This window comes from Rhinoderma darwinii, chromosome 3 (genome assembly GCF_050947455.1).
Source record: "Rhinoderma darwinii isolate aRhiDar2 chromosome 3, aRhiDar2.hap1, whole genome shotgun sequence".
In the NCBI taxonomy this organism is placed as follows: Eukaryota; Metazoa; Chordata; class Amphibia; order Anura; family Rhinodermatidae; genus Rhinoderma; species Rhinoderma darwinii.
In genome coordinates this window covers 353,200,399-353,220,426 of record NC_134689.1, presented here as the reverse complement: position 1 = coordinate 353,220,426, position 20,028 = coordinate 353,200,399, and the positions used below count along the sequence as shown (strand labels likewise).

The window sequence follows — 20,028 nt, the reverse complement described above, 5'->3', positions numbered from 1 at the left end:
CTCTGTTGAGGCCACAGTGGATATCAGTTACAAAGAGTGTCTCTGCATTACACAGACAACCTATTGATTAAATGGACACTGTGTAATGCTTAGTTTCTCCTGTGGTGGCACTGCAGGAAAATGGCACAATTACTTCGAGGCTTCCCCACAGATAACAGCTGATCTGCTTATTGTCTAGGGAAGTTTGTAAGTAGGGACTGTCCAAAGTGGACAACCACTTTAATAAGGCTTTAGTGGTTTGCACCAGCAGAGGACAACTTAGAGACGATGAATTCAGTATAATAATAAAGAAGAAGAAGAAAAACCTATTTACAAGATTGCCACATCAAGGTTCTCCCATGAAACAGCAATGTTAGGGTTAAAAGCCTCACCTGCACCCAAAAGTTGTCTGAAGCAAAGTAGTGATTCCTACACAGAAGAAAATGGTCCCAATTAGTTGACTGGTAGCCAATTGGTCAAAGCCAACGCACATGGCTTCTGCAAGCAGGAATGGCACAGCTACGGTCCCGCTGAAACAGGTCAGGTAGTGCTGAGGAGAACAGTGTTACATACATTAGTAGGATACAGATAAATGTTATGTACACACATTATGGCGCCATTTATGCTCGATAGCAGAATGACAGACTGCGTCAAAGAGCGTGAAGAACACTGGTCATGTGATGGTTACGTCTGATTATTCTATGGATGGCGTACAACTACTCCCTATAAAGATATATAAATTAAACAGCGAGTCCCCCAATAACACCATTTACTAGAATAAGGACCTCTTCTTTGAGCTTTCTAGGAGATACCACAAGTAGATCAACTTCCCAGATCCAACATAATCAATCGGTCTCTAAAGCATTTTTTATAACTTGTTTTTAGCAGCTTCCCCTTTGGAGGACATGTTTCGATCATGCCGCTTATTATTACATTTCTACCTTCAGCATCATTACAAGGGAAGTGTGTGTATATACTGGCAGCCACCCCTAGGCAATCATAGCAGAAGGCCGGGAGTTCCAGCAGTCTGACCACTGGTGGTCACCTCACATCAAGAAAGTGGACTGTCCTGGGTGGACAACCAATTTAAAAACCACCAGCTGGTTAGAAAGTCTTACTCCCTCTTTTCTGGTAAAAAAAATAAAATGCATACGAATGGTTATCACAATGCCTGAAAGCCGACAAACATGAGGCTGAATATACTGGATTATTTCACGTAATTTGTATATAATCTACTATGTATGTGCTTGGCGGCTGAAGGGAAACAGATTGGGGGAAATTTATCAACTTTTTAGGCCAGTTTTCTCGCATGGAAAAGTCGCACATTTTTTTTTTTTTTACGAGAAGTGGACGGAGCGAATCTTGGTCTTCGGATCTAAATATACGGCCATGTGCATATGTGCACAGGTTACTGCAGTGCAGGTAGACCTTAAGAGACCTTAAGATAGTGCTGCATGTTATTGAACAATTGCCAGGAAAAGCTTTGGAAACTTGGTTGGCAATCATCACAACTAATAGGAGAATAAAGAGTACAGGAGTGGCCGAGTAATGATCGGATTGCATCACTAACTATTCGCTATGTACAGAAGTGAACGGAGCGCAGTACAGTAATGGGTCATGAGGTTACATACCACTTATACAGAACAGTTGTTGCACGTGAGGAATATAGGGCAAGTCACACACAAAGATGTTGTGAAACCAGATTTCACAATTCACACATTTCCCTATCAGCTTTCCACTACTTAGCTCCAGTTTCCTCATATTTATTTAGAGGATATCCATTGAGAATCTCTTAATCTGGATTAGACATAGCGTCTCGAAATTTTATTCTGCATGTTACAACTATGACTTAAGGAGGCTTCCTTCCAATTATCCCATAAAGCTGGGCTAGCAATACCATAAATGGGCAAGCCATGCCATATAGTGACCCGCTCGTCTATGGGCATAGTCTGTGAGCTCTAATCAAAACGGATTAAAGCGGTATTCTGGTTTGAGCATATAAAAGTTATTCTTTGTATAATAAAAAGTTATGCACTGTTCCAATATATTTTCTGTATCAATTCCTCGTGGATAAAAAAATCGATCCTAGTCACATGATGGACACACAGGTGTAAGGCTCGTTACAGTTACCACATGTATATCAGAGTTGTGTCTTATACTGAGCTGTTCACCTGTGTGATCATCACATGACCAGGAGAGATTTACATCCACTGGATGTAAACAATAAAATGTCACATTGACAGACCGCAAGCAGAGATCTTGAGAACCATAAGGAATAGATAGAGAAAATATAACTTCACTACAGAAAGGACATTTATTTGCAAAAAGCAGAAAACCCCTTTAAGGACAAAGGTCTGAAAACGGATTTCTTGTGCCAGACCATTCTGTACTTTACCCTTTTATTGATAAATACAATATTTGACCTAATCAGTCTCCATAAATTATCCACTAGGCGAGTCAAACCGATGTGGTGCGGATTATACTGTGTGAAAGGGCAGAAGGCAAGAACAGCAGAGCACAGATGCCAACACCGATATAAAAAAAACACGAAAAAAAAAACGGGCGTGTGCCATCAATAAGTCACGACTGCTCTACTACAACTACAGTATTATGGCATGTCGGAAAATCGCAACATGGCATTATTTTACAGTCTATTTCTGCCTTCAGAAAGATCAGTAATCCCTACAACTAGTACAGATTATTCGGCCGCTCACCCAGGCAGCTGAAGATGGCACTAATATCAAGATTCCCTTTGTTCAGCAGCCAGACTATTCCTATAATAAAAGCGCAGCTATTTATGGGAGCCGGTTGCTTTTGTGACAGATGATAATTTGAACACACATTACTTCTGTGCTACAGTGAAACATATAGAGAACATTAGATTAGGGATTTGTGACAATATATTAATGCAGGTTCAGGTAAAATCTACAGATGAGCAAGGAAAGATGGAGAGAAAAATGACAATTGGCACTACATATAGACCCCTTCCTATTATCTACGGGGTTATATAGACATTGTGGAATAAACGCGGTAAAGATGAGTCGGTCATGTCAGTATTCGTATTCCTGATATAAATGCTTCAGAGATAATTTCATCTGAGAGCAGGGAGAAATCTTCAGTGCAGCGACAGAACAAAAACCAAAAACAAATGCCAAAACCCCTAAAAACTTGGCTTCTATAATTCTATGTACCTATATTCTATAAGCACCTATATTCTATAAGCACCTATATTCTATAAGCACCTATATTCTATAAGGCAAGGAAAAAAGAAATAAAAGTGGTGATTAGTTGAATATCAATCAAGTATTATCCATATTATTTATCCCCTCACAGGTTGCAGGAGAGGGTTCCTATACAGATATAAAAATATATACATTATACCGCATTCCATACATCTTTCCAACAGTGACACAAAAGGCTAAATTCACACTTGCGTTGTATAATCCGTTTTTAGATCAGAATAATGATAAAAACGGATCAAAAAACCCATTAAAATCAAAGTAACGGATGCAAATGGATTTCATCATTAGTCTCAATTTTACATTGACACCAATGATAAAAGTAACCCATCTGCTAGACATGCGTTTTTTTTAATGGACTAAAAACTCTGCACTTTTACCTCCGTCAAAAAAACAAACCAGATGAATAAAATAAAAGGACGCTAAAGGATGCAATTAAAAATCACATGGATTTCAATGGTATTTCTAATGGATCCGTTTTTATCCTTATTCTGATCTAAAGACGGATCAGAGTAACGGATTATATAACACAAGTGTGAACGTGGCCTGTTCACAGTAGCATCATGGCTTCCATTTTCTTAAAGATGCGGATTAAATCGGGCGGACTTAGAAGTCCATCAGATTTTATTGTTTGCTTTGGTTTTTTACTGAATAGAAAAGAACACCATGTCATGGTTTTGTGGCCAAAAACAGCTAAAAGAAACCTGATGGAAAAGAAATAACGGAAGTGCGAACAGAACCGAAGGCATAAAACTATGCAACATAAATAACCAAGGACATCTTGGACTCCACCCTTGGAAGAATGTAATGGTACCAGTGTTAGTGAACAAGGCTGCCCAGACTAGGTGCCATAACCATGCCCCCTGCAGGCCTGCTTTAAAATGACATTGCTTCCATGAACTCATTGGGAAAGTCTGCAGGATGCTTGACAGTTTCCCCAGGTTGAAGGCTTAGATCCAAAGACCTGATACTAGAAGGTAGGGATGCACGATACCTCGAAACTTTGATACTGTTTCGATACTGTGCATCCTCAAACGGTTCGCTACCGCTATTTCATGTATTTCGATACTAAGTTGTGCGGCTGCACAGCTCAGTATTGTAACACATGAATGTATGAGAGCGGGGCTGCGGCTGTATGATGTGTGTAATACAGCTATTGCCCCGCTCCAGAGTCCTGACAAGTGCGCGCCGTCAAGATGATCCGATGCGTCTAGCGTTGCACTAATGAGCGGCGGCACTGAAGACAGAACATGGAGGGCGCACTGCAAATCACCCCCATGTTCTGTCCTCAGTGCCTGCGCCGCTGCTTATTATAGTGCAGCGCCGGCCGCATCACCTCATGCTGACCGCGCACACGCACTTAATGTCAGGAGCGGAGCAATGACTGTATTACACAGCCGCAGCCCCGCTCTATAACGACGGAGATCAGAAAAAACTCTCACATCCACCGCTATTCCCCTGAATGCTGCGATGAAAGCGGACTGCAGCATTCAGGGGAAAATGAGAAGGGGGATGCCCCTGAACACGTTTGAGGGACATACCATGTATGGACAGACAGCCCAGGGTCCATTGAAGGACCCCAGGGCTGTCTTACCATATTTCCTGTTAGGGCATACTTCGGTATATCCTAACAACTGCCTCTGTACTATCCGTACACAGGCTAATGTACTGGCATATAGATATATTCCAGTACATTAAAGTTTAAAAATAAAGTAAAAAACAAATATTAAATTTAAAAAAAATACACATACACCTTTTTTACAATAAACATTAAAATAAGTCTCAATACATAAAACATACACAAATTCAGTATTGGCGCGGCCGTAATAACCTGCACAACAATTTTTTTGCGTCATTTATGAGGTTTACGCTGTAAAAAAAAATAAAAGAAAAACTGCTTTCACTTATTGTGGGGCACGAGGTGTGATGAATTGAACCTCCATGTGCCTCACATTAATAGTAATTAACCCCATCATGTACCTCACACATTAACCCATTATGACTGAGAAACATAATGGGGTTAATTACTATTAGGCCTGATTGACAGGAGCGTGTTCAGTCCGTGATATACGGTCCGCAGGTCGGCCCCATTTCCCGGACTGAACACACTGCAGGGAGCTAGGCTCTTATCGTCATCTATGATGCTAGACGTCGCTGCCTCTCTGCGGGAAAACTGTCACGTACTGAAAACATGTTTTCAGTACGGGACAGTAGTTCCGGAGAGGCAAGGACTCCTAGCGTCATAGATAACTGATGCTAGGGGCCCGGCTCCCTGCAGTGTGCTCAGTCCGGCAAATGGGGCCGACCTGCGGACCGTATATCACGGACTGAACACGCTCCTGTGAATCCGGCCTTAATGTGAGGCACATGGAGGTTAAATTCATCACACCACGTGCCTCACATCACAATTTTTTTTTTTATTACTGTTGGCAAAGTATCGTTTTGGTATCGAAATCGCAATACTACACATCGTATCGGTATCGAAGTCCAAATTCTGGTATCGTGACATCCCTACTAAAAAGTAATAGAAATAATCAAGCCAAGTATCATACCTGTAAGCCTAGGAAGATACAGAGATACCAGGGAGGCACATCCTCCACCGTATAGATCATGTCCATCCGCTGGCGGTCTAAGCTTTCCGTGCTGTCCATGGTCTCTGCCAAAGAACTCTGCAACAGACAAGAAGATACGATGGTGAAGCGTTGAGTCTATGGAAGAGAGTCACTGATGTCCAGAAAGGTTTAGTGGTAGACCAACGTTCCCGATATTCTGGCGATAGACCCATATACATAAATAAAAACACGTATCGTAAAGTGGTCACCTAAAGTATAGGCATTAAAGACCTGGGGCCTATAACCACCGCTCCTTGACATTCTGTATATGAACGTCTGACATTAACCGACAGAATTACTTTGTATTACCAGAAAACCAACGACTCACATCTATATTAATTGTTTTCCATAGCAAATACATGCTGCCTATCAACCTAGTTATTAAAGGACGTTGCTTTGCCTTGCTCAGTCCGTGTGCCGATGCCCTCATGTTTGACATTGGCAGACCCCAAACAACCTTGTCTGACAACATGAAGACATTGTGTTCTGATAAGAGGATTTCCAGACTGTCCTGACACACTTCCGTTATACTCAAGGCATGGTGATAAAGGAGAATGGATAGCGGGATTTCACAATGTGAAACCCTCACCCCAGGATTTTACCTCTTGCCCTACAAAAACACAATCCGTAAACAAAATAGACACAAGATAAAAAATAAATGTACCCAGAGGCAATAAAGCGTACAATTCCAGATCGGAGGAAAGGGGGTTTTGATTAAATTCAGTCTTGACATTTTATTTGCATAGTAATTATACTAACGGCTAATAGCCACAAGATTTAATATATCGGTAGTCATGCCAACAGATGGCGCCATGACTTTAGACTAGACATTAGAAAGATATTTGCCACAGACGCTGAATGAAGGTGGTGGGTAGGTGCAGGTGTCCACTCTAGAATGCCACGGGAGCGCAGAAGAAGGGAAGGACCCAGAACTTTCATAAGCAACCACTAATAAGAGCCGTTTTGGTGACTGCAGAGAATCTCCTGAGACACTCGTGTGAGATGTTCGGGAAGCTTATTAAAGGGCTGTCCAAGATTAGAGAAAGATTGTGGCTTTCTTACAGAAAGAGCGCCACACCTATCTGGAGGTTGTGTCTGGTATTGCAGCTCAGCTCCACTCAGGTAAATGGACCTGAGCCGCAATACCACATACAATCTAATTCTGGAATACGCCTTTAAGTCATAATTACCATTGTGTACTAGACCAGTGGGTTTATTGATAAGGTATGCTACCCTGCCACTTTGTGATCCTGAAAGCGACCATCATAAAAACAAGTTAAAATAGACAAATAGAAAAGTCCTGGTTCAAATGTGTGAAAGGATGAGTTGACATAATTTTTGGGCACCTCATGGATGCGACAACCCAAACAGTGTGTAGTCAAGTGGGCTATGGCAGCATCAGAGGTACCCATGTTTCTAGAGTAATTCTGCTAGATGGGCATACTTGCAGCAACAAACAAAAATTAGAGACAAAAAATAAAAGACTCAATTTTAGTTAAAAATACCAAAAACATTTTGCATTCGAAATTAATGTTTACAAAAAGTAATGCTATTCCGTTACTAATATATATATATACACATACACATACACATACATATATATACACACACACATATATACATACATACACACACACATATACACACACACACACACACACACACACACACACACATATATACATACATACATACACACACATATATATATGTCGGTCAGATTAGTGCAACTTTCGAAATAGCTTTTATTAAAAATTTATTTTACTTGTTGAGATAGAACTGGTTCAGTGAAAGTGGGTCCCGTATCACAGGACCCGCTGTCCTCGAACCAATCAGTCCCACAGACCCGACCCATGCAGGATTTAGCGCTAGATACAGCTGCTGTGTATGGAGAATACAGAGCAGCTCTATCACAACAAGTAAGAATAACTTTTAATAAAAACTATTTAGAAAGTTGCACTAATCGCACTGACTGACCTGTTTATTAAATTAAAAAATAAAACCACACTGGTTAACATAGCCTTTAAAAAACAGCAGCATTTCACAACTTCGTACCAGACAAGACGCACCAGAAAATTCTGAGGTCATGAAAGGGTTTTTCCTTAAAGTTCTCAGAACGATTTAAAAGAGGATTATCAGACTCCCATGCATGTCATGTAATAATGCAGAAACACGGCCTGACTAGGACAGTGACCTTAAACTTTGCAATCTGGTCTCAGACCGTGCAGCTTAAAACAATACTTCTGTCTGCCAAATTGACCAGACATTTGCCAGATTTGAAATGTGCACTAAATCCCGTATTATGTGGATCAGGTGGTTTCAGACGCCGCATGGAAATGTAATCCCCCAAGAATTATAAAAAAGACAAAACCCCAAACTGCTCACCTTGTGGGTGTGCGACATAACGTGCCAGGATGGAGAGAGGTTCTCAAGGCAAATACAACCAACATGAACTAGATTCATTCTAAGGGTGGTCATAACGGTGGAGAGAACTGCTGGACCAAAGTGGTGATCCTCGCTCACCCCATGATCATGCATTATGGAGGAGGGAAAGGGGCAATGCTCGGCACTTTCCATAACGCCCATACACCTCAATAGAGGGGGCCTCACGCAAACGGCGTCAGCTCTTTATTAAAAGGATTTTCCAAAATTGTAAAAATAAAAAAATAAAGTGTTTAACAGCAGGAATTATGCTAAAATAATTACAAAAAGTAATACTCTGTTAAATCCCCTGCTGCTCTAGCTCCACCGCACCTGTGGTCCCCGCCGGTCTTGGTTTACTTAGATACAGTGATGACCACGCTGAGGTCAATCACCACCTTAGCGGTGATCGGCACGAGTGTTGATGCCAGTGATTGGCTGCAGTGGTCACATGGGCATAAAGGCATGTCATTGGTGCAGCAAAGTAAACAAAGCACCGCTCAGCTACTGTTCAGCACCCGGGCGAAAGCAGAGGGTGCTGAGGTAGAAGTCACGTGATTTATTCAAATGACCGGCGCCCTCTTATGGATGCGACAAAATTGTTTCCACACTACAGACATGGGCAGCTGGGGGCCTTTATTTGCACAGCGGCGTGATGATATAAAGAGAAGTGGTGATGTTACAAGTTTCATTTACGGTTTATTGCCTTTTCTGATTTTTTTTCTATACAGTGGCCAATCCCTTTAATAAGGCCGCATGAACTAAGCTACGCCGCAATTCAGTCCACTTTCCGCAGCAGGAATGGACTTGCTGAAGGTATGAAAAATACGCACCGCAGGTCAATTTCTGCTCAAATTTTAAGCAGCACGTGGATGATATTTGTTAAATCTCACCCAATTTGCTGCTACTGCATTCTGCTGTGTATTTTCCTTCCGCAATTCCGGGCGGATAACACGCAGCAATTCTGCTAGTGTATCAGATTCACGTGCGTGAAAACCGCACGTGAATCTGGTCCGTGTGTGTTGCCTTATGCATCAGTGTGCTTTGTGAGTGGCATGTGTTATTTACGCACTCACAAAGCACATCTTTTTTTTAAAAAAAAAAATTCTATCGAATTGATGCGCAAATCACGCACCGCACACATATGTGCATCCGCGTAGTGCGTGGTTTTCACGCACCCATAGACTTCAATGGGCGTGTAGGTGCGTGAAAACGCACCAATATAGGACATGCAGTGAGTTTCACGCAGAAAACTCACGCATGTGTGAACGGCCCCCTTGAAATCAATGGGTATGTGTGCTCCGCGTGATTTCCATGCGCAGCACACGGACGTGATTCACGCGCATGTGAATGAGGCCTAAGGCGGTGTACATGTAAGAATATTGACTACAATCAGATCTATGTCCCTATAATAAACCATTAGAGAGATCTTTTGACTTGCCGATACATACAGAAAAACCAAATGAGGCTTGCAAAAGTCCAAGTGGGTAGGGTTTAAAGTAAAAGTCCAACTGGGCGTGTATTATGTGTGTACATCTGGGCGTTTTTACTACTTTTACTAGCTGGGCGTTCTGACGAGAAGTATCATCCACTTCTCTTCAGAACGCCCAGATTCTGGCAGTGCAGACACAGCGTGTTCTCGAGAGATCACGCTGTGACGTCACTCACTTCCTGCCCCAGGTCCTGCATCGTGTCGGACGAGCGAGGACACATCGGCACCAGAGGCTACAGTTGATTCTGCAGCAGCATCAGCGTTTGCAGGTAAGTAGCTACATCGACTTACCTGCAAACGCCGATGCTGCTGCAGAATCAACTGTAGCCTCTGGTGCCGATGTGTCCTCGCTCGTCCGACACGATGCAGGACCTGGGGCAGGAAGTGAGTGACGACACAGCGTGATCTCTTGAGAACACGCTGTGTCTGCACTGCCAGAAGCTGGGCGTTGTGAAGAGAAGTGGATGACACTTCTATACACAACGCCCAGCTAGTAAAAGTAGTAAACACGCCCCGATGTACGCACATAATACACGCCCAGTTGTACTTTTAATTTTCAACACGCCCAGTTGTACTTTTGCAAGCCTCATTTGCATAAATACAAAAATGGTCATAACTTGGCCAAAAAATGCTCGTTTTTTAAAAATAAAAACGTTACTCTTATCTACATTGCAGCGCCTATCTGCTGTAATAGCAGATAGGGGTTGCAAAATCTGGTGACAGAGCCTCTTTAAGCTGGTCAAACAATACTGATTTTGGACATTTGATAAGATTTAGATCATTTTCTGCCAACTGTCGGCGCCTTTTCACGTCACGGTCGAACATGACAGACTGACCGAAGGCAATAGAAGCCCAGACCAGACCACAGATCATGGCAGATATCGATTGGAGAGTTGCCATTAAAACTTATGGCGTTGTCGTCCAAAACAACAACCTTCACAAACCAACCATGAACGTCAAGTTGTTCAGAAAACGTCCCTCTGGAATTGGTAATGTATGACCCGCTTTATTCAATGACAAATTAGGCATCAAGTCTATGCTCATTCCATCAATGAAATACTTGTGTGTGAAATGCTTGAACGTGGCTTTAGTGGGGAAAGAAAAAACCTCAAAACGTGAAGAAAAACAAACAAAAAAAACACTATTCATCAGTATTTTCCTCCTTTATGCGCAGGCATTTCTGGTGGCTCCGCTCCCCCCGGTGAGTCTTTCCAGCCGGACATGAGGGCCGTGAGAGGTAACCTCCCTGAAGCCACAAATCCTTTGAACAGGACTCTCTCTAAGATAGAACTAAGGAGGTCAAGCCCTCTGGCCTACTGATTAACCCTTGGCTGGAGGAGCTTCAGCGTGGAGAATACATTGTACAGATACCCTAAACTAAAAACCGAACCCTTCCTGGTGACTACACTTTGTTGTGCTCATTTTACTTTCTTAGGTTACGTTCACACAGCGGATTTTGCTTGGTGGGTCCAGTCGCAAAACCCACCCGCAAAAGATTCCTACTCCCATTCACTTCAATAATAGGTTACGGGTCAGTTCACACGGTGGATTTTTTTGTGGCGGGTCCTGCCGCAAAATCCGCCACGGAATTAATCTTGCGGTTGGCAGGAAGATTCCTATTGACTTCAATGGGAGGTTCGGGCGGAATCTGGCCGAAGATCAGGCAGAACGATTCCTTTCCCCACTAGCTAAAAAAAATAAAATATCAGCTAGCAGGAAAAAGAAGAGTTCAACTACTATTATATTAAAGGGGAGGCAGAAAAATTCCTCCGTGTGAACATAGCCTTAGACTACCAGCACAGGAGACTGAATATCCTTTACTATTAGAAAAATAAATCTGCCTCAAAATTCCTTTAGGATTTTAGGTGTTTTTTAGGCTTTTCTTGTAGGCTGTATTCACACGACATATGTCAGTGACGTTAGGGGCTTTGAGATGCCAAAATTCCCGACCAGAGCGTCAGCAAAACGACTCTGAAAAACTGACAGTCGATCTGTTTTTAACATCTGTGTGAATATAGCCTTTTTTTGTATTAAGCAAATGAAAAAGCCATGTCATAAGAATGCTTCATAGATCAGCGCTCTTTTTTCTTTTCTTTGCCTCCCATTGATTTCAATGAAGGTTTACAGGTGGAAACCGCTCCAAAATGGGACATGTCGCTTTTTTTTCCCCCCTGCAAGCGATCAAAAAAAAGGCCTGAGGTAAAAAAAAAGCAAGCTCTTCTACTTACCATTAAAATCAATAAATGGAGATTTGGTGTCTTTTTTTGGCGCCGATTCAGACGCGGTTTCTGCGTCAACAAATTGTGTGAACTGGGCCATACATGAATGATTATTATTTAGAACTATTACAAGAAAGAAAAAAAAAAAAATTTTACTCCACAAAAATGGAGCTTCACTTTCAACTAAACACACGCACAACTCTACATCGAGGGGACGCCATAAAGCAGGAGTTTGTCTGAAAAATACCCTGCACAAAATGAATACCAAGCAGCCATTTTTATTTTCCAAATTGACAAAAACCTAGGTTGCGATAATTTATAACCTTGCTCTAGTTATTTTTTCAAGGCTATGAATGACCCAACTTTTACGACAGAGCCGCAGTGTGAAATGTTAGAATTCATTGTCGGAGATAAAAAAATAATAATAATTACGCTGTCAAGCGCAGCCAATATAACTCCGTACAAACACGCCGGGGACAAAGGAGTGATGCCTTGTGGATATACGCAAGACAAACATGGCAACAAAAATAAGTCATTACACGAAGCGAGTAAGAGGAATCAATGTGACAGCGATGCAGGGTAGTTGCCTGATACTTCCTTAAGAATGTGAGAGCCAAGCAATCACGGATTACTCAAGACTTGTTACACCTCGAGCACCTATGCTGGCAAATCCAGTAATACAGCCTTTGTAGCGCGCATTGTCTTACCGTGGTGTAGAGAGAAGAATTGCATTCTGGGTTAAATCAAGTACATGACATGTGGGTAGGAGAATATATTAGGTGGCGGCTAATCTGACTAAATATGAGCCCTTATTTTACCAGTATGGGCATGGAAATACTGCATTATACCCACCCTAGCTGTCATTACTTCTCTTAGATGCCCGTTTTTACAAACTGAACAAATGCTCTATCTATGCGAACATGGGCACACCATGTTTCACCACCAACAGGGCATCAAGTGCCATGTCAACTACCTGATCATGTGACACTGCATGCAGATTAAAAAGGACTACCTTCTCAGCGATCACACTCTCCGTTGTATAAATCGCCATTAGTTCCGTGTCTTCTGTATCTTGATCCACGCTGGGTGTGGCGCCTCCATTTATCACCACCTACAATGAAAACAAAATAAAAAATAAACATGAAGCATATGAATACACTTACGCATGGCTATGTATTAAAAATCCTATCAAATATATTCTTGGATGGCTGAGTAATAAGGAATATAAAGTTGGAAGAACATGTAAAGACTTTCCGCCATGAAACAAGAATCCTACAAGAAGTGACGGGCAAATCATTGCCCTTTCACGAAATCTTCTTGCAGGGTCACTCGTTGCTGCAAATGGAGGACAAACCATTTCCAAACCAATTCCCTCTAAAGAGAAAAGATAGATGCCAGTCCCCAGCAAGTCAGAAATAAAAGTATTGTGATGCCGAGAGAAGGGGCGTGTCTCAGATATTCTCTCGTGTCATGCACCTCCCCCTCAGGCCCTGCACTAAACTTAACCCATTATATAGCTTTTTCTCCGCTGTGTCTCTGATCGAATATACAAGTAGAAGTTGGTTGGACAACACGAGAGTAAGAGTATCGAGGGACATAATGGGGGCACTGGAATACCTAGCAGATCTTTTGTGCAAGTTCTGGCCAGCGGTACAATAGTTAAAGGATTTTCTTACCTTTAAACTACTTTCTCTGAGCTGCCCTTTGGAGAAGTGACATTTACACATAGAAGCTAATATTTGTTCTGGAACAATATGAAAGTCCTGACTCATTACAAATTCACTATTTTTGTCGTTTTATTTAGTCTTATCAGATTCAAGAAGAGAACTTTGGGAGTGAATATATGTAATGGCGACGTGCACGACCCCCAACTATCATTCCCGGGGGAAAAGCCTGTCTCAAGAATGAAGACTCATGAACCAGAGTTACAGTAATATTCATCCGGCTCCCCACCACCTACTACACGAGGTTACGTTACATAAAGTTTCATAGAGAACTTCCAGAGGTATTATATAAAAGGCCATCACATGTTACAGTCGAAGGAGGCAACATCAACCACATCCACATTGTAGCAAATAGTAGTAGAAAAAACACTTCACGAGACAATGTTACCAGCAATTTGTTTCTGTAGACATCATGGAGCCCTAACTTCTACCTTACCCAAAGCAAACGTGTTCTCGTCACTGCCCTGGCATAGAACACAATGCTGGGTAACATCACAAGTGCTGGACATGGAAGAACAACAGAGAGGATCTGGATAACAATAGAAATAAGGAACATACACTCCTTTACCATGTGGTCCTGCACCCGCGGGCTGATGTTCTCCACTAGTTTTGCTGCAATACCTAAAAAACTGGGATGTCACCAGGTCTAGACTAGAAAGTCTCAAAAACGGATTATGTGGGAATTAAGATTGTGGCTAAAAATCATTACACAGTAAAAAGTGATCTCCGTTCTAATGAATAGGTTGTTAGAAAGGCCTGTGTACACATATCAATCATCATTATGATCCCTATGTTATTGTAACGAAAATTGCCCAGTGTAAAGCGCAAAACAATCATTGTTGGCGTTATCTCGCTAATACAACCCGTTTCTATATACCCCATTACAGCAAATGGACATTCTAGAGTAAGCGTCCCCCATCAGGGAACCGCAGCTGCTAAAAAACAATTACTCTGGATTCGCAGACTCGGCCGTCCGTGTATTAGATGATCGGCCAATCATTTGAACGGCTGACATACATTACTACATTTCGCCTGCAAAAGCCGCAGCAGGTAAGACGCATAGCTGGCCAAAGCTTCCCTGGGAATAACAGTTGTAAAAGGTTTAATTTTTCATGAGACAAACCCTTTAAAATTGGTCAATCATACATAAAAAGAATGGTAATGTTATTTGCGAAGTAAGTTGTTTAATGTAAACGTTCTGTATCCAATTTTTCCTATTAAAAGTACATTGCAGTCATAATTGAATTTGCGCTCAAAAATGGAGGTGTATGTACGAAAGAGGTCATCATAAAATAGCAGTTTTTAAAACCACCAATCATTTGAATTCTGGACAAAACTAATAGGACTAGTGCCGGGTCTGAGGGGGCGGAGCATGACAAGAAATCTCTCTTTGGGGATCTTTGAATTCGAGTTCCATGCCCCTAAAATTGGCTGAATTGTTGGTCATTATTGGCCACAGGATATTACATTTTCTAGTGAAAAGCACATCACTAGGGATCCACTACATTTACATTGTTATTACTTGACTGCCCCAAGTCAAATATTAGATTTATTTTTTATTCTGTCATGAATCTATCCAAATATGTGTAGATACTGGAAGTATTTTATGAACACTGTCACTTTAAATCATGCATTATAAATATTCTTACATTGTGCTTGGCAAACACAACATTTTGGAAGAAAAGACCTCAGGCTACAGATAAGCAAGTGCTTGCAGATGAAGTATCACAAGATACACTGAAAAGCATTGACACAGGCCGGTTACGTATATGTGATGACTTCAAGTGACTCAGCAGCTTTCGGTCGAGTAAAGCGATTCCTGAGGAGGAACCTCAAGGAAATTGGACTTTCAAATAGAATTAAATAAAAGCCAAAGTAGTCACTTACTGTAAGAACATTTTATGCAGCTGAATTGCAGGGTTTTTTTTTGCCTCAAAAGAACATCCCCTCTTCTTATCATTGCATCCCCCATATAGTGTACATTCAGTGGGGTGCACAGCCTGTGGTATCCAACTACGTACAGAGGGCAAAGCTATGAAAGCACACAGTAAGGGCACGCTCACAGTAAGGGCACGCTCACAGTAAGGGCACGCTCACAGTAAGGGCACGCTCACACTATGGGCACGCTCACACTATGGGCACGCTCACACTATGGGCACGCTCACACTATGGGCACGCTCACACTATGGGCACGCTCACACTATGGGCACGCTCACACTATGGGTACGCTCACACTATGGGTACGCTCACACTATGGGTACGCTCACACTATGGGTACGCTCACACATTACAGATTTGCCTATGGCAAATTTAACATGTATTTACAATAGGATATGCGGAAGAAATCCAAGGCTGACACTGATTTCTACCGTGGATGTGCAGTTGATGTACCGTGGACTCGCACTAGGATTAGACCAATTTAAAGGGGGTTAATCGACGTTTTCAGCAGAATTCACGAGAAGAAGGAACATGCTCATTCATCCTGTGGGAGATTTTTCCCACAAAGTAGACAAAAATTTGCACAGGACTTAACGGAGGATGTGAACAGGGTTACAAAGACCCCATTTACATACATTAGAGTGTTAGCGGATCTAATGAGGATTTCTGTGCGGAATCTGTGTCAAAATCCTCGTCTAATCCTGAACGTAAAACAAGACCTTTGCGTCACATTGTTGCAGCATGTATGGGCAGCCCCTGCCCAAGATCTATCCACTCCAATATCATTTAGGCAGGATATGCATTCAAACAGCACGTATGGGCAACATGATGTCACAATGTGACAATAAGAGTTCACTGCCATACAGTACATATATTAGTGTCCACTGTATGCAAATTTACCGTTATACAGCAGATGAATGGAAGACATCTTTGACGCTACTTATATCCCGGCAAAAAAAAAAAAAAAAAAAAAAAAAAAAAAAAAAAAAGAATTGGACTGTTGAAATCCAACATGATCGATCCTTTTTTCCACTGGCAGACAGGTCAGGGTGACAGATTAGACACACATTTGATTGTTGGGGGGGGGGGGGGGGAATCTGCCAACAATTATACCGTGTTTGTAAACATTTCCGGTGTCCCTGCTCGGCTGCGATTCCTTGCACCCTCACCTGGTGGCCAATGTTGCACAGGGTTTTTATTTTCCAGCTCCGCGCACTATTTAGAGCCCTCGTGCCCCCTTCTTTCACTGATGATAGGTTGCAATACTTGTGAATGGGGTTGTTTCTGTAGCACGTGTGTGTCATTTTTACAAACCCCATTCAGATGTTTGTGACGAATTTCAGACATTTCTGTAATCGAGATCCGCCACTCGCATACAAATGACAGTCTGCTGCAATTTCTATATATTGCATATGAAATGTTAAATACTTTAGTGTCAAAAAAGCCAAAAGTATAATAGGTATGATACCTTTATTGGCTAACAATAAAAATTATAAATACATTATTATATATTGCATACAAATTGTGATTGCAAAATAAATCTGACAATAACTGCAAGTCGGGTCTTATTTTTCCCTACATACAGGATGACACAAAATGTCATGTCATTGTGATTTCCATGTGTCACTTTCACAATGCAAAAACGGGCAGTGGAACAAAGAAACACAGGTAGACTGAGTGGTACAGTTGCCAAGGTAACTGATCTGTTCACCAGAATCTTCTGGCATTGTATGGTCTCCTCGACAACTGTACCACCTAGTACGCTACCAGTCTCTCCGCACCCAATGTAAGATCAAATGTCACCACAAGTTCATGGTATACTGAGAGGAGTGGTATGAGGGGGTGATGGGATAGCCGTTTACTAGGAAGGGTAGAGAGGGTTTCAGCATGTGGCACTTTATAAATGAAAGAGTGGAAAAAAGTATGAGGCACAGGATGGCTGCAGTCCGGAGAGGCAGGGGTTAAGTATGAGGTACAGGATGGCTGCAGTCAGGAGAGGCAGGGGTTACGTATGAGGCACAGGATGGCTGAAGTCAGGGGAGGGTTAATATGAGGTACAGTATGCCTGCAGTCAGGAGAGGCAGGGGTTAAGTATGAGGCACAGGATGGCTACAGTCAGGAGAGGCGGGGGTTACGTATGAGGCACAGGATGGCTGCAGTCAGGAGAGGCAGGGGTTAAGTATGAGGCACAGGATGGCTGTAGTCAGGAGAGGCAGGGGTTAAGTATGAGGCACAGAATGGCTGAAGTCAGGGGAGGGTTAATATGAGGTACAGGATGCCTGTAGTCAGGAGAGGCAGGGGTTAAGTATTAGGGTATGTTCACACGGCTTATTTCCAGAAGTTTTTCAGGCCGAAAAATTGGAAACAGAATGCCTCCAAACATCTGCCCATTGATTTCAATGGAAAAAAACGTTCTGTTCCAACAGGCCGTTTTTTTACGTGGCTGTTTTGAAAAAACGGCGCGTAAAAAGAAGTGCATGTAACTTCTTGAGACGTATTTTAATTGACTCTATAAAAAAATAGCTCCAAAAACAGCCATAAAAAAGGCGAGTTGCTAAAAAAAAAACTGCTGAAAATCAGGAGCGGTTTTCCCTTGAAAACAGCTCCATATTTTCAGACGTATTTTTATTAAGCGTGTGAACATACCCTTAATCACAGGATGGCTGCAGTCAGGAGAGGGGAGGAAGAGGTTAAGTATGATGCACAGGACGGCTGCAGTCAGGAGAGGGGAGGAAGAGGTTAAGTATGAGGCACAGGACGGCTGCAGTCAGGAGAGGGGAGGAAGAGGTTAAGTATGATGCACAGGACGGCTGCAGTCAGGAGAGGGGAGGAAGAGGTTAAGTATGAGGCACAGGACGGCTGCAGTCAGGAGAGGGGAGGAAGAGGTTAAGTATGATGCACAGGACGGCTGCAGTCAGGAGAGGGGAGGAAGAGGTTAAGTATGAGGCACAGGACGGCTGCAGTCAGGAGAGGGGAGGAAGAGGTTAAGTATGATGCACAGGACGGCTGCAGTCAGGAGAGGGGAGGAAGAGGTTAAGTATGAGGCACAGGACGGCTGCAGTCAGGAGAGGGGAGGAAGAGGTTAAGTATGAGGCACAGGACGGCTGCAGTCAGGAGAGGGGAGGAAGAGGTTAAGTATGAGGCACAGGACGGCTGCAGTCAGGAGAGGGGAGGAAGAGGTTAAGTATGATGCACAGGACGGCTGCAGTCAGGAGAGGGGAGGAAGAGGTTAAGTATGAGGCACAGGACGGCTGCAGTCAGGAGAGGGGAGGAAGAGGTTAAGTATGATGCACAGGACGGCTGCAGTCAGGAGAGGGGAGGAAGAGGTTAAGTATGAGGCACAGGACGGCTGCAGTCAGGAGAGGGGAGGAAGAGGTTAAGTATGATGCACAGGACGGCTGCAGTCAGGAGAGGGGAGGAAGAGGTTAAGTATGAGGCACAGGACGGCTGCAGTCAGGAGAGGGGAGGAAGAGGTTAAGTATGATGCACAGGACGGCTGCAGTCAGGAGAGGGGAGGAAGAGGTTAAGTATGAGGCACAGGACGGCTGCAGTCAGGAGAGGGGAGGAAGAGGTTAAGCATGAGGCACAGGGCTGCTGCAGTCAGGAGAGGGGAGGAAGAGGTTAAGTATGAGGCACAGGATTGCTGCAGTCAGGAGAGGAAGAGGTAAGTATGAGGCACAGGGCAATCAGGAGAGGGGAGGAAGAGGTTAAGTATGAGGCACAGGACGGCTGCAGTCAGGAGAGGGGAGGAAGAGGTAAAGTATGAGGCACAGGATTGCTGCAGTCAGGAGAGGAAGAGGTAAGTATGAGGCACAGGGCAATCAGGAGAGGGGAGGAAGAGGTTAAGTATGAGGCACAGGACGGCTGCAGTCAGGAGAGGGGAGGAAGAGGTAAAGTATGAGGCACAGGAGGGCTGCAGTCAGGAGAGGGGAGGAAGAGGTAAAGTATGAGGCACAGGAGGGCTGCAGTGTGAAGGAAGAGGATGACATTATAGTAAGAACAGTGGGAGGTTGTGACTAGAAGGCGCAGACAGCCCAGGCCCCAGTCACATCACGTTTCTGGCCTAGGTTTCATTTCTCCACAGGGAGACACTCCCAACGTATACTTAAACGCAGGCCTAACAGTCACATCAGACTATGTTGGGACACGTTTAACATCATGAACTCTCATGACATTTTCCTGACGTATATGTTTAAGAGATGACAAAGCCTATGGTTAATAGATGCCACGACTAGGTATCTGTTACCCAAAGGCTAGTACAGCATATTCCTCTACATACAGAGGAATACGTCACCCATGGGATCTGATGTTAAAAAAACAACCTATAGGAGGTCTTCCTTACCGGCCTCCTCTCCCTCCCCATATCTAGTGTGCAGCCTGTATGCCGAGACTCGACCACCTCCT

General features: G+C 43.1%; 1 protein-coding gene across 3 annotated transcripts in view; it reads right to left on the bottom strand.

Moving 5' to 3' along the window:
- Positions 1-20,028, bottom strand: part of SLC23A2 (solute carrier family 23 member 2) — a 121,288-nt gene that overhangs the window by 43,346 nt on the left and 57,914 nt on the right. For all 3 annotated transcript variants that reach the window (XM_075858542.1, XM_075858541.1, XM_075858540.1), the window contains 3 exons: positions 12,975-13,073; positions 5,771-5,887; positions 372-529 (listed from right to left, as the gene is read on the bottom strand). In XM_075858542.1, the coding sequence (XP_075714657.1) occupies positions 372-529; positions 5,771-5,887; positions 12,975-13,073 (374 nt within the window). The remainder of the gene's footprint in view (positions 1-371; positions 530-5,770; positions 5,888-12,974; positions 13,074-20,028) is intronic.